The 15,224-nt window shown below is 48.4% G+C and overlaps 1 protein-coding gene across 5 annotated transcripts in view; it reads right to left on the reverse strand.

Annotated features, from left to right (window-relative positions):
- The window catches only part of zswim8 (zinc finger, SWIM-type containing 8), a 183,656-nt gene that overhangs the window by 122,541 nt on the left and 45,891 nt on the right, over positions 1–15,224 (reverse strand). For all 5 annotated transcript variants that reach the window (XM_059946761.1, XM_059946760.1, XM_059946759.1 and 2 more), the window contains exon 4: positions 7,608–7,702. In XM_059946761.1, the coding sequence (XP_059802744.1) occupies positions 7,608–7,702 (95 nt within the window). The remainder of the gene's footprint in view (positions 1–7,607; positions 7,703–15,224) is intronic.

Consider the following 15,224-nt stretch of genomic DNA (forward strand, 5'->3'; position numbering starts at 1 on the left):
ACTTGACAAGTAGCGGTCGAGTGCAGAGGATGGGCACCAGAGTCACATTCCTAGACTGCAATACTGTCACCTCGACAACCTCTCACTCAATGTCGGCAAGACCCAGGAGCTGATCTCTGCTGCCCTCACGAAGGAAGTACAGGAGCCTCAGGACACACAACACCAAGTTCAGCAACAGTCATTCAAAGGATTTAAAGTACATTTATTAGCAAAGTATGTATTACTTATACAACCTTGATATTTGCCTGCTTACAGGCAGCCACAAAGCAAGGAACCCGAAAGAAATCAATTAAAAAAACTGACATCCAATGCTCAGAGAGAAAAAAAACAAATCGTGCAAACAATAGAAGTGAGTAACACGATTCCAAACCAAACTGAGTCCATAGACCTGAATCCCCAGAGCAGCTGAGCAGGCCCAAAGCCTTGGTCACAGTTCATCATATAGTGGGGCAAATTGCCACAAAACTCAGACACAAAGCACGTAGCAGCCAGAGCAGTCCCACAGCCTCAGCGGAGAGAGGAGTGGAATCGGCCGACCCTCACCTCTGACAATAGACAGTAGATGCAGGAGTAGGCCATTCGGCCCTTCTAGCCAGCACCGCCATTCACTGTGATCATGGCTGATCATACACAATCAGTACCCTGTTCCTGCCCTCTCCCCATATCCCTTGACCCCGCTATCTATAAGAGCTCTATCTAACTCTCTCTTGAAAGCATCCAGAGACTTGGCCTCCACTGCCTTCTGGGGCAGAGCATTCCACATATCCACCACTCTCCGGGTGAAAAAGTTTTTCCACATCTCAGTTCTAAATGGCCTACCCCTTATTCTTAAACTGTGGCCTTTAGTTCTGGACTCACCCATCAGCGGGAACATGCTTCCTGCCTCCAGCGTGTCCAATCCCTTAATAATCTTATATGTTTCAATCAGATCCCCTCTCATCCTTCTAAATTCCAGTGTATACAAGCCCAGTCGCTCTAATCTTTCAACATATGACAGTCCCACCATTCCGGGAATTAACCTTGTGAAGCTATGCTGCACTCCCTCAATAGCAAGAATGTCCTTCCTCAAATTTGGAGATCAAAACTGCACACAATACTCCAGGTGGGGTCTCACCAGGGCCCTGTACAGCTGCAGAAGGACCTCTTTACTCCTATACTCAATTCTTCTTGTTATAAAGGCCAGCATGCCATTAGCTTTCTTCACTGCCTGTTATACCTGCATGCTTGCTTTCATTGACTGATGTACAAGAACACCTGGATCTCGTTGTACTTCCCCTTTTCCTAACTTGACTCCATTTAGATAGTAATCTGTCTTCCTGTTCTTGCCACCAAAGTGGATAACCTCACAGTTATCCACATTAAACTGCATCTGACATACATTTGCCCACTCGCCCAACCTGTCCAAGTCACTCTGCATTCTCATTACATCCTCCTGACATTTCACACTGCCACCCAGCTTTGTGTCATCAGCAAATTTGCTACTTTTAATCCCTTCATCTAAATCATTAATGTATATTGTAAACAGCTGCGGTCCCAGCACCGAACCTTGCGGTACCCCACTGGTCACAGCCTGCCATTCCGAAAGGGACCCGTTAATCGCTACTCTTTGTTTCCTGTCCGCCAGCCAATTTTCAATCCATGTCAGTACTCTGCCCCCAATACCATGTGCCCTAATTTTGCCCACTAATCTCTTATGTGGGACTTTATCAAAAGCTTTCTGGAAGTCCAGGTACACTACATCCACTGGCTCTCCCTTGTCCATTTTCATAGTTACATCTCTGGTCCTAACACCCTGCCTTTCCAGTCTATCTGGGCTGGCATTTAAATTGTCTAAGCACCAGACCATGCCACGTACTGGGATCAGGGCCCTGCTGCAGCAATATGCTCTGGGCCTATACCTTGTCACCCTGCCTGAAGCCACTCTCAACAGTTCCAAATCGGCTCCGCACTGATCCAACCTTGCTCCTGGTTTCGGTAGGCAGAGTACGAAACTCCTCTCTGAATTGCTCACTCCAATTTTTTGCCTTTTGAACTACCAGTAAGCTGTTGATCGACTTCAGTAGCACCATCTTAAACTGGAGAGGTTAGTACCCCTCTTAAATCACTCACCCCACCACTGAAATGTTCCCACAACCTATGGACCCACTTCAAAGGACTCTTCACCTCATGTTCCCAATACTTATTGGTTATTAATATTTTTCTTTCTTTTCATATTTGTATAGTTTGTTATTTTTTGCACATTAATTGTTAGTCCCACTGGGTGCAGTCTTGCATTGATTCGATCGTGTTTCTTGTATTTACTGTGATTGAATGTCAGGGTTGTATATGGTGACATGTGTACCTTGATAATGAATTTACTTTGAACTTTGACCTCAATGCCAAGGGCCTCGCAGCTGTTTATTCCAACAAGTCAGTGATGGCAAACGTCTGGAAGGTACTCTCCACATTCTTGTGAAGGAACGCAACAATGTGCAGTTTACAGATGAACCTACGTACTTTCTCGAGGCACTGTAAATAAAATTTCTCACTGCATGTTAACAATGTACAATTTGAGTGCTATGAAAGGTATTTGTTCCTGGCTGCATTGCAGTGGGCTGCTGAGGGAATGGAACAACATTGCATTCAATAACAAGATCCACAGAGTCTATTAGTGCATTGTGTGCCAGAGTACATGACCTGGGTTATGCGCATGACTCCCACAGTCAGTCTTGACCTTGGCCACATCGCTTAGCAAAGGTCGCAGCTGAAGGAGGATGCTCCCACACTCTGACATGGTCACCATTTACCGACAGTGTCCAGAGCAGAGAAGAACTTGGTCTGATTTTATCCCTCAGAAACTCACAGAATGATGGTAGCAGAGGCTGTGCCACTCGCCCTGGAGAGTTTTGTGCTTCTGAAGTACAAGAGATTCTGCAGATGCTGCAAATCCAGAGTAACACATTCAAAATGTTGGAGAAGCTCGGCAGTTCAGGCAGCATCAATGGTGTGGAATAAACAGTTAATGTTTTGGACCAAGATCTTTCATTTGCACGGGAAAGGAAGGGGAAAGAAGCCAGGTTAAGGTGGCAGGGTGGATAGGTTACAAACTGGAAGGTGAGAGGTGAAGTCCGATGAGGAAAGTAGACCAGTAAAGCAGCCTCCCCTTATGTAACTCAGTAAAACAGCCAACATACTCAAAGACCCCACCCACCCGGACATTCTCTCCCATCGGGCAGAGGATACAGAAGTCTGAAACCATGTACTACCAGGTTCAAGGACAGCAGATATTCCACTGTTATCAGACTCTAGAATGGACCTCTTGTACGCTAAGTTGGACTCTTGGCCACACATTCTACCTCGTTATGACCGTGCACTTTATTGCTTACCTGAACTATGCTTTTTCACTTTACACTTTATTCTGCATTGTCATTGTTTTACCTTGTTCAATGTCAATGCATTGTGCAATGAGCTGATCTGTATCAAGTGATTTGACATGGATTTGGAGGAGTGAGTGTGTGTGAGTGCGCGCACGTGCGTGCGTGAGAGAGAGAGAGAGTGTCTGTGTACATATGCTTGTATATAGAGGATTGGGGCTTTTTTTTTTGCTGTTGTTTTGTTGTTTACAGCATTCTGTGTTGCTCGCTGAACATTGTGGACCAGAATGTGTGTTGACAATCGTGTGCTTCCTTAGCACATCCTTTGGTTATTAACATTAACAACACATTTCATCGCTTGTTTCCATGTACCTGCAATAAATGAAATGGAATCTGACAACATGCAAGACAAGATTTTCCCTGTATCTGGTTCATGTGACAATAATATACCAAAATCCAAAGCCGGTGATCAATGGGCCAAATGGTTTGGCTAGATGTGCATCCCAGTACCTTCTATGGGTGGGAATTAAACTGTTCTTATTGGTCCTTGGCTGGGGGGGGGGGGGGGGGGTCACATGATCACAGCATGTTACTGATACGAAGAGTTTAAAGCTATCTTCTGGAGTTATCCTCTAAATCCTGGAGTGAAGGGATAATGTAGCAGATTCCTGACCCTTCCACTGTAGATATTAGAGAACAATCCAGCATAGAATAGCCCCTTCGGCCCATCTGCCCTTGCTAACCAAGATGCTAGTTCCACCTGCTCACATTTGCCCATATCACTTTATACCTTTCCTATTCCAGTATCTTTTAATTGGTTAAAATTAGAATGAGCAATTAATTTTTTGCTTGACATTTATCTCGCACTCATATCCTTAAAGCTCAAGCAACTGAGTTTGTACACAACATATACAATATGCATTCCCTGATAAGGTGTTATGCTACTAATATATCCTATGACTTACAATCAATAATCAAAGGAAGAAGAAGGAGAAAGCCATAAACTCTGAGTGGAGTCATCAGGACACCGTTTTTTTTTAGCAGGCTTTCTTATTTTTACGAGGACAAGTTGCTAGCTCGATGCTCAACCCAGCACGGATGGAAAGCGTGCAAGGGAGCCAGCTGGATTCGAACTCAGGAGCCTTTGCTCCAAAGTCCGGTGCTGATGCCACTACGCCACCAGCCGGCAAATCAAAGTTATTTGGTAATTATAATGAATGAGGTCTTAATCACACTTAGAAAATACTTTGAGACCTCAGCTGCCTTCTTGCTCAGTGGTTGGAAAATGAACAATACAGTGCCGAAAGTGGGACAATTGTTCACAGTTTAGTGTTAATTTGACAACCCTTGAAATTCAAGAATCAGAATCAGGTTTAATATCACTGGAGTATGGGCAGCACAGCAGTGTAGTGGTTAGCACAACACTTTACAGTACCAGTGATAAGGGTTCAATCCCCACCGCTGTCTGTGAGGAGTTTGTACGTTCTCCCCGTGACTGCATGGTTTCCTCCAGGTGCTCTGGTTTCCTCCCAGAGTCCAAAGATGTACCGGTTGGTAGGTTAACCGGTCATTGTAAATTGTTCCATGATTAGGCTAGGATTAAATTGGTGGGGATAACTGGCAGTGCAGCTCAAACGGCCAAACGGGCTTATTCCACACTGTGTATAAATAAACAGACCAGAAGATATAGGAGCAAAATTAGCCATTCAGCCCATCTAGTCTGCTCTACCATTCCATCATGGCTGATCCTGGATCCCACTCAACACCATGCACCTGCCTTCTCACCACATCCTTTGATGCCCTGACCGATCAGGAAACAATTAACTTCTGTCTTAAACATACCCACGGACTCGGCCTTCACTGCAATCTGTGGCAGAGCATTCCACAGATTTATTACCTTCTGGTTAAAAAAATTCCTCCTTACCTCTGTTCTAGAGGGTCGCCCCTCAATTTTGAGACAGTGCCCTCTAGATCTGGATACCCCCACTATAGGAAACATCCTCTCCACATCCACCTTATCTAGTCCTTTCAACATTCGCTAAATATGTCCTGAAACTTGCAGCTTAGCAGCAGCAGTGCAGTGCAGTACACAGTACACAATAATAAAGATCTACAAATTATAATACAAAATACATATGAAAATTAAATCAGATAAGTAGTGCAAAAAGTAAAGCAAATAAAGATCAAAAAACGGTGAGGCAGTGTACACGGTTTCGTTGTCCATTCAGAAGTCTGATGGAGGGGGGAAGAAGCTGCTCCTGACACAGTGAGTGTGTATTTTCAGGCTCCTGCACCTCCTGACGGCAGCAATGAGAAAAGGACATGTCCTCAGTGATACGGGTCCTTCGTGTTGGATGCTACATTTTTGACGCATTGCCCTTTGAAGATATCCTGAATGCTGGGGAGACTATTGCCCATGAAGCAGGCTGAGTTTAGGACATTCTGCAGCATTTTCTGACCTTCTGCATTGCCCCCCGCCCCCAATACCAGGCAGTGATGCAACCAATTAGAATGCTCTCCACGATACACAAGAGCCTTTGTGAGCAGAGATATTTGAGCGAAGCCACAACCAACAACTAAGGAGATGCAGTAAAATGTTGATGCAGAGCAAAGAAATTCATAATCCAGTGAACATGGAATTATCCCTCAATAATCTTCTAACGAACAAGCTTCGGGAAAGAAATTCATCAAGTTTTCCCAATGGGAATGGCAGGTGACCATACAGTGCCTCAACACTACTCTTTCTTGGATCAATTGCTTAATCCTTGCATTTTCATTCCCGAATCCTTAATTCCCAATACTATGCAGAAATCGAGTATGTTTAAATTGTTCACCATTCTCAACTGTGTCAATGCACAAGATCAGAAAAAGCTGCAGACACAGCCAGCATGAGAACTCGCCTCCCCACCATCGAGGACATTTTCAAAAGGTGAAGGACCTCCCCCAACCTGTGACCCATTCTCATCACTACCATCATTGACTACAGCTTAGCTTTCAACAATATCATCCCCTCAAAACTAAAGACCAAGTTCCAAGACCTAGGCCTCAATATCTCCCAGTGCTAATAGATCCTCAATTTCTTCTGCTTCATTGAGCACATCTACAAGGAATACTGCCTCAAGGAGGCAGCATACATCATCAAGAAGCCCCATCATCTGGGCCATGATCCCTTCTTGCTATCTCCTTAAGGAAGGATGTACAAGAACTTTAGGTCCCACACCACTACATTTAGGAACAGTTATTGCCCTTCAACCATCAAACTCCTGAACCGGCGTGGATAACTTCGCTGACCCCAACTGTGAACTAATTCCACAATCTACAGATTCATTTTCAAGGTTCTAGAATTCATGTTCCCAGTATTATTTATTTTTTTATTTGCCCAACTGTTTTTTTTCCCACACATTGGATAAATTCTGTTGTATTTCTTTATTCTCCAGAAAATGCCCATAAGAAAATGAATCTCAAGGTGACTTGGGTAATATACTTATTTTGACTTTAACTGTTAATTCCATTACCAGAAGACATAGGAGCAGAATTAGGCCATTTGTCACATTATTGTCCTTCTCAACTCCATTTTCTTGCCTTCTCCCCAAAACCTTTGATGCCTTTACTAATCAAGAACCTATCAAGCTCTGATTTAAGAAGACCCAATCACTTGGCCTCCACAGCTGCCTCTGGTAACGAACTCCACAGATTCACCTCCATCTGGTTTAACATGCACCTCCCTATCTTTGCTCTAAATGTCCTGTATTCTGAGGCTGTATCCTCTGGTCCTAGACTCTCCCACATCCTCTCCACATCCACTCTATCCAGTATTTGATGGGTTTCAATCAGATCCCCTTCATTCTTCTAAACTGCTGTGAATACAGGCCAGAGGCATCAGACACTCCTCACATGTTAACACTTTCATTACTGGAATCATTCTCGTGAATGTCCTCTAGACCATCTCCAACACCAGCACATCCTTTCTAAGATAAGGGACCCAAAATTGCTCACAATACTCTGACCAACACCTTATAAAGCCTTAGAACCCAGCCTGCTCCGTCCCAACAGCAGCCCCTCAACAAGAGCAACTGAATAGTGAGGCACAATAAACCCTCTCCAATCAGCCCTTGTTCCAGTCCATTCAGGCTCTGAGAACATCTCACGAGAAGGCACAAAATCAATCAGCTACAGTCCACCACTTATTAAACCCTTCATGTGATCAACAGGCAGGAAAAAGTCAAGAAATGATGTTTATAATCACCAGCTTACCTATCTGAAGTGGATCCTTAACTGCGCGCACTCTGAAAAGCTGTTCCCCTCGTTGGAATTCATCAGCACTGCCATTAGCCAGACACGAGTACAACCTGGAGGCAAGACAAGGGGTGCTTAATTAGGTTATAACAACTGGAGCTTATTGGAATGCATGGAGCATATTCTGCACAGAATTCCTGCGGCTGCATGGAATAGATACCCAATCACCCCACTCAGCAGATGCAGACCCATGTTACTGCCTGGGAAATGGTCAACCAGAAAGATCAGGGGATGTGGCCTTAAGGGTTTTTCCTGAACAAACTGGGCACTGTATACATCTGGGGCAGGGGCTTTTGCCTTCACTTTAACCAAGAGCTGTTTCTAAAACAAAAAGGTATTCTTGTATCTGATATATAACTTTGACCACAGGACATAGGATCAGAATCAGGCCATTCGACCCATTGAGTCTGCTCCAACATTCAACCAGGGCTGATTTATTTTCCCTCTCATCCTTCTTTCCCTGTGTCCTCCCCGTAAGCTTTCCAAATGTTTAACTCGTTGCTGCTCTCCACTGGAGCAGTGTGGTGTGGCATACAAGCTGGCGGTGGTGGTGCAACTGTGTTCACTCAGCAGAAGACAAGCTGTATTGTGTTCGACTGCAGACTGCTGCAAAGTTCACGCACTCAGGGCCTTGAGAATTTTTCTCATGTGCCTGCATTTTACGGATTGTGCTGTGTGATGGTTGGTACTCTGGTGTGTACCTTGTCCTCAGAATAAACAGTGTCAATTGGCTGTTCCGAGGCCGCCATTGATCAAGGTCAACTATGGACGTTGCATCCTGTCTATTTATGCAAGCCTGGGCAGTACGACATGGAGAGCAAGCTGTTGTCCATGTAGTAAGCTCCCCCTCTTCGTGCATCTGGTGAACCCAAAAGGACCAGCACCAACAGATACAGTTAGGCATCAGCTCAGCCTTAGGAGTCCCAGCTCTGGATTTTTCTCTTGGGGGTTTGCTCCCAAAGCCTTCCCCAAGACTGTGGAGGCTTGAGGTCAGTTTTCCTTCCAGCTGAGCTGCCAACCACAGCTGACAAGCCCCATCTGCCCAAAGCAACTGGTTTTAAGGCAGCAGTATCCTGCCTTTGCCCCTTCCCCCATCAGTAGAAATGGTTCTGCCAGGATTAGTAGGAAAGCCATATGAAGGCCAGGAGGTGGACTTGGTGGTCAGCAGCTAACTGAGACACACGCCATTGGGAGCATTTAACAGATAGTGGAAAGTTATCCCCACCGCTACCACACCCTCCCCCGGCTGTACTCATGGTATCATTGTGTGATTGAAATAACAAACTTGAACTTGAAAACATAATTTTCCAATTAAGTAGGTTATGGAAGTACCTGAGTGTTTGGGATCACAAGGAAGCAAATGTGTGGTGAGAATGTGTTTTAAGGAGCAGTTGAGGAGGACATCCTGGATAACGAGTCTTATACAGTCACAGACAGGGAAGATAAAGACAGACACAAAGCCAATTGGCCTTACAGCCCACTGAGTCTCTATCTACCATCACAATCCACTTCATTACCACTGACAAATGTCACAAGTTTGGGTGTTTTGTCCCAGTACCATGCAACGTGTAGTGTAAAAGTGGAATAGCAAAGTAATATTCAGCAGACCATTCAAAAATCTGATGGCTCAGGGGAGGAAGCTGTTCCTAAAACACTGAGGTTAGGTCTTCAGGTTCATTTACCTCTTTCCTGATAGTAGCAATGAGAAGAGGGCACGTCTCATTCATATTTCAACCATCCATTCACAATAATCCATAAAACCATAAGATACACACGACAGCCACTGCACTTTCCCCATCTTCCTGTAATTTGTTCTCTTTAAATAATCCCAGGCACCGACTGGTCACTGGTCAAAGCTGCCATGACCTGCTGCTGCCGTTTATCTTTGGGCAGTGGATCTGACTGAAGTCCCATCCTCTGCAAACTTCTGATGCCCGGACTGGCCGCTGGTCAAAGCTCTCTTACGCTATCCCATCTTATTCTCCTCACACTTCCTTTTGGGAATACTGGGTGCAGATCTAGTTACCTACCTACAGGAAAGAAGGCAGTGAGATTGACAGTGCACAGAGAAAATTTACAAGGATGCTGTCAGGAGGACCTGAGATATAGGCAAAGGTTGAATAGGTTAGGATTTGAGTGTACAAAAATGGGGAGTGATTTGATAGAAGTATACAAAATTGAGGAATATTGACATAGTAAATGCAAGCAGGCATTTTTCCATTGAGGCTGGGTGAGACTAAAAGTAGAGGCCACAGGTTCAGGGTAAAATGTGAAAATTTTAAGGGGAAGCTGGCTGGGGGGGGGGCGAGGTGGGAACTTCTTTACTCAGAGGGTGGTGAGAGTGTGGAATGAGCTGCCAATGGAAATGGTGGATGTGTAGCGATGTGCTACACACAGCGCTGAAATAACGACACGCAGTCAGTAAGTCGTTTGGAGACTAGTTTATTCAAACTTCGCGGCGCTGGCATTTAATCCCTAGCACCCGCCCTCTCCGGGCAGAAATGACGTCAGAGGTGCATTTCCAAAGTCTCTCCCCGCACGCTGGCTATTTGTGAGCCCGCTCGCCTGCGCAGGAAGTGGGTCGCCACATAACCCCCCCCCCCCCAGAACCAGCGATACACCCCACAATGTCCACAGTCTGGATCAGCCTCTGTTTGGGAGGTCTGCCTCTGCGCCGCGGTGCCTGAACCTCGACCAGCTGCGCCAAGTCCACATGGGCTGGTTTGAGTCGGTCCACCGTGAAAACCTCCTCTCTCCCCCCCAACGTCCAGAACGTACTTGGACCCATTGTTGTTGATCACCTTGAACGGCCCCTCGTACGGCCGCTGTAGCGGTGCCCGGTGTCCGCCCCTTCGTACAAACACAAACTTACAGTTCTGCAGGTCTTTGGGTACATGGGTCGGGGTCCGTCCATGCTGTGAAGTTGGTACGGGGGCCAGGTTGCCGAGCCTTTCGCGTAGCCTGTCCAGGACTGCTACGGGTTCTTCCTCTTACCCCTTTGGGGCAGGTATGAACTCTCCCGGGACAGCCAGGGCGTGCCATACACTAACTTGGCCAACGAGGCATGCAGATCCTCTTTGGGCACCGTGCGGATTCCAGGCAGGACCCAGGGAAGCTTGTCCACCCAGTTAGGTCCTCTCAGGCGGGCCATGAGAGCCGACTTCAAGTGACGGTGGAAGCATTCCACTAGTCCGTTCGACTGTGGGTGGTGGGCAATTGTGTGGTGTAGCTGCGTTCCCAACAGGCTGGCCACAGCCGACCACAGGCTGGAGGTGAACTGGGCGCCTCTGTCAGAGGTAATGTGGGCCGGTACCCTGAAGCGTGCTACCCAGGTTGCAATCAGTGCTCGGGCACAGGAATCGGCAGATGTGTCAGTGAGCGGGACCGCCTCTGGCCACCTCATGAACCAATCTACCATAGTTAGGAGGTACCGCGCTCCTCGGGACACTGGTAGGGGGCCCACGATATCCACATGAATGTGGTCGAACCTCCTGTGGGTGGGTTCAAACTGCTATGGCAGGGCTTTAGTGTGCCGCTGCACCTTGGCTGTTTGGCACTGCGCGCACGTTCTGGCCCATTCACTAACTTGCTTGCGAAGTCCATGCCACGCGAACTTGCTGGAGACCAGCTGGACAGCTGTCCTGATAGATGGGTGCGCCAAACTGTGTATGGAGTCGAAAACTCGCCACCTCCAGGCTGCCTGGACGATGGGGCGAGGTTGGCTAGTAGCCACATCGCACAGGAGGGTCCTATCACCTGGGCCTACGAGAAAGTCCTGCAGCTGCAAACCCGAGACTGCGGTCCTGTAGCTGGGCATCTCGTCGTCTGCCTGCTGCATCTCCGCCAGTGCTGCATAGTCCATCCCCTGGACAGCTGGTCTGGAGAGTGCGTCCGCCATGACGTTGTCCTTTCCCGAAACATGCTGGATGTCCGTCGTATACTCGGAGATGTAGGACAGATGTCGCTGCTGGCGAGCCGACCAGGGATCGGACACCTTCATGAACGTGAAGGTCAACGGTTTGTGGTCCGTGAACGCGGCGCCTTCTAAGAAGTACCTGAAATGCCGGATTGCCAGATACAGTGCCAACAGCTCCCAGTCGAAAGCACTGTATTTGTGCTTGGGTGGTCATAGGTGCTTGCTGAAGAACGCCAGTGGTTGCCAGTACCCCTCGATGAGCTGCTCCAGCACCCCACCGACTGCTGTGTCGGATGCGTCCACCGTGAGGGCGGTTGGAACGTCCGTTCTGGGGTGCACCAGCATCGCGGCATCTGCCAAGGCTTCCTTGGCTTTAGTGAAAGCGGCCGCGGTCTCCTCATCCCAAGTAATGTCCTTGCCTTTACCCGACATCAGGGTGTACAAAGGGCGCATGATACGGGCTGCTGAGGGGAGGAAACGGTGGTAGAAGTTCACCATACCAACGAACTCCTGCAGGCCTTTGACCACATTGGGCCGGGCAAAGTGGCGGATCGCGTCTACCTTGGCGGGCAGAGGTGTTGTCCTGTCTTTGGTAATCCTGTGGCTCAGGAAGTTGATGGTATCGAGTCCGAACTGGCATTTGGCCGGGTTGATCGTGAGGCCGAAATCACTCAGGCGGGAGTAAAGCCGGCAGAGGTGGGACAGATGCTCCTTACAACTACTCTGGCTATAAGGATGTCATCCAAATAGATGAACGCAAAGTCCAGGTGGCATCCCACCACATCCATTAGCCGCTGGAATGTCTGTGCGGCATTCTTCAGGCCAAACGGCATTCGGAGGAACTCAAACAGGCCGAACGGGGTGATGAGTGCTGTTTTGGGGATGTCTTCAGGGTGCACTGAGATTTGATGGTATCCCCGGACGAGGTGTACTTTAGAAAAGATTCTTGCCCCGTGCAGGTTTGCTGCAAAGTCCTGTATGTGTGGCACGGGATAGCGGTCTGGAGTTGTAGCCTCATTCAGTCTGCGGTATTTGCCGCATGGTCTCCAACCCCCGGCTGCTTGCTTTGGGCACCATGTGTAGGGGGAAGGCCCATGGGCTGTTGGACCTCCGTACGATCCCCAATTCCTCCATCCTCTTGAGCTCCTCCTTCGCCAGGCGGAGCTTTTCCGGGGGGAGCCTTTGTGCACGGGCGTGGAGGGGTGGTCCCTGGGTCAGAATGTGGTGCTGTATCCCGTGTCTGGGCATGGCTGCCGCGAACTGAGGTGCCAGAATCGATGGGAAGTCCGCCAGGATTCTGGTGAATTCGTTGTCCGACAGCGTGATGGAGTTCAGGTGTGGGGCCAGCAACTTGGCTTCACCCAGGGAGAACGTCTGGAAAGTCTTGGCATGTACCAGTTTTTTCCCTTGCAAGTCGACCAGCAGGCTGTGAGCTCGCAAGAAGTCCGCTCCCAGGAGTGGTCGGGCCACCGCGGCCAGTGTGAAGTCCCACGTGAACCAGCTGGCGCCGAACTGCAGCTGCACTGTGCGGGTGCCATAGGTCTGTATCGTGCTGCCGTTTGCGGCCCTCAGGGTGGGTCCTGGCTTCCTGTTGCGGGTGTCGTACCCCGTCGGGGGCAAGACACTGATCTCCGCTCCGGTGTCGAACAAGAAGCGACGTCCCGACTCTTTGTCCTAGACGTACAAGAGGCTGTCCTGGTGGCCAGCTGCCATAGTCATTAGCAGCAGCTGGCCCTGGCCCTGGCAGGGCGGATGACAACAGCGGGCATTTGTGCCCCACCGCTGGTGGTAGAAACACCACTGTTCACTGGCCTCCTCACTCCTGTTTCTATGTTGTGTGCGCCCCCCTGCCAGGCCTGGTCTAGTCCGCTGTTGGGCGCATGGCCTGGTAATCTGACCGACGGATGCCACGCTCTCCCTCTTGGCTTTCCACAGCACGTCTGCCCGGGCCATCACCTTCCGGAGGTCGCTGAAATCTGCGTCAGCCAGCAGCAGATGTATGTCCTCGGGCAGTCACTCTAGGAACGCTTGCTTGAACATGAGGCAGGGCTTGTGTCCGTCAGCCAGGGCCAGCATCTCGTTCATCAATGCTGACAGCAGTCTGTCTCCCAAAACGTCCAGGTGAAGCAGGCGGGCACCCCGCTCATGTCTTGAGAGGCCAAAGGTCCCAATGAGCAGCGCTTTGAATGCTTCATATTTTCCTTCTTCCGGGGGCGACTATATGAAATCCGCAACCTGGGTGGCTGTCCCCTGGTCAAGGGCGCTCACCACATGGTAGTAACACGTGGAATCAGCGGACATCTGCCGAATCTGGAATTGGGCTTCTGCTTGGCTAAACAACACGCGTGGTCGCAGCGTCCAGAAAGTCGGCAGTTTTAGCAAAACTGCGTGAACAAATGAAGAGCCGGTCATCTTTGGTCCAAATCCCGTTTGGACCGCCGGGGTCACCAATGTAGCGATGTACTACATACAGAGCTAGAGACGACACGCAGTTGGTAAGTCGTTTCGAGACTAGTTTATTCAAACTTCGCAGCGCTGGCATTTAATCTCTAGAATCCGCCCTCTCCGGGCGGAAATGACGTCAGAGGTGCATTACCAAAGCTTCCCCCCACGCGCTGGCTATTTGTGAGCCAGTTCTGCTGCGCTGAAAGTGGGTCGCCACAGATGCACATTTACCCCTTATCACTTCTAGTGGGGCATAGGTTGCCGACAGCAGCTCCCCAGAGTCCTCTGCCCTGGGACTTTTCAAGCTGTCCACAGGTGTTGCCCACCTTTGAAGATCCTTCCTCTTCCTCTCTCGTGGATGAGGTCTATGGAGCTTCTGCTGGTGTTTTATTATGCACCTGAATTTTTAAAGAATGATGCTTCTAGCCCCTTGGTGAAGGAATGCATGCTTGACAGCAACATTTAAGAGAAGTTTGGATACGTACAAGCCAGTAAGTGGGGTAGAGGGCTATCATCCAGATGAGGGTCGATGGAATGACACAAGGTTCAGCAGAGGCCACAACACCCAGTGTGTGGATACATTCCTCCCACAAACACTAAGCAAATAATCAAAGCACCTAATGCTTCTAGCAGATTGCTGCTCCTGCTGTTTCTCTGGCACAAGATGTATAACAACTCTGAATTCTTCACAAGCACCATGCATTAAATTTTTCAAAAGGACCTTTTACAGGATAAAAGTGAACTCCTGATCCCTCAGTCTAACTCATCATAGACCTTGCTTTTTTTTTGTCTACCTACACTGAACTTTCTCTATATCTGCAAAACTATATTCTATATTATATTCTACACTATATTCTTCTTAGTTATTATTTTCCTGTTGTGCAATCCGAGGAATGATCTGATCCTATCTGGAAAGCTTTTCATTCCGCATAATAAGCCACAGTAGGGGTTTGAGAGCTTGAATTCTAGGTTTACTTCTTAAGCCCATCTCCCCTTTTCTCCCCACTGGGACAGAGTCTGCCGACAGCAGTCCTCCATCCTGGGCCAGTCATTCAAGTTTTCCTGGGTGTAGCCCATCTTGGTGCATCTTTCCTCTCCCAGGGATGAGGTCTTTGGAGCTTCTGTCAGCATTTCTATAGCTCGGGATTATTATGGGATGGTGTTGCAGGCCCGATGCCCAACTCTCCTCCTTTCGCAGCCATGGTGGAGTTATT

The sequence above is a fragment of the Hypanus sabinus genome, chromosome 21 (genome assembly GCF_030144855.1).
Source record: "Hypanus sabinus isolate sHypSab1 chromosome 21, sHypSab1.hap1, whole genome shotgun sequence".
In the NCBI taxonomy this organism is placed as follows: domain Eukaryota; kingdom Metazoa; phylum Chordata; class Chondrichthyes; order Myliobatiformes; family Dasyatidae; genus Hypanus; species Hypanus sabinus.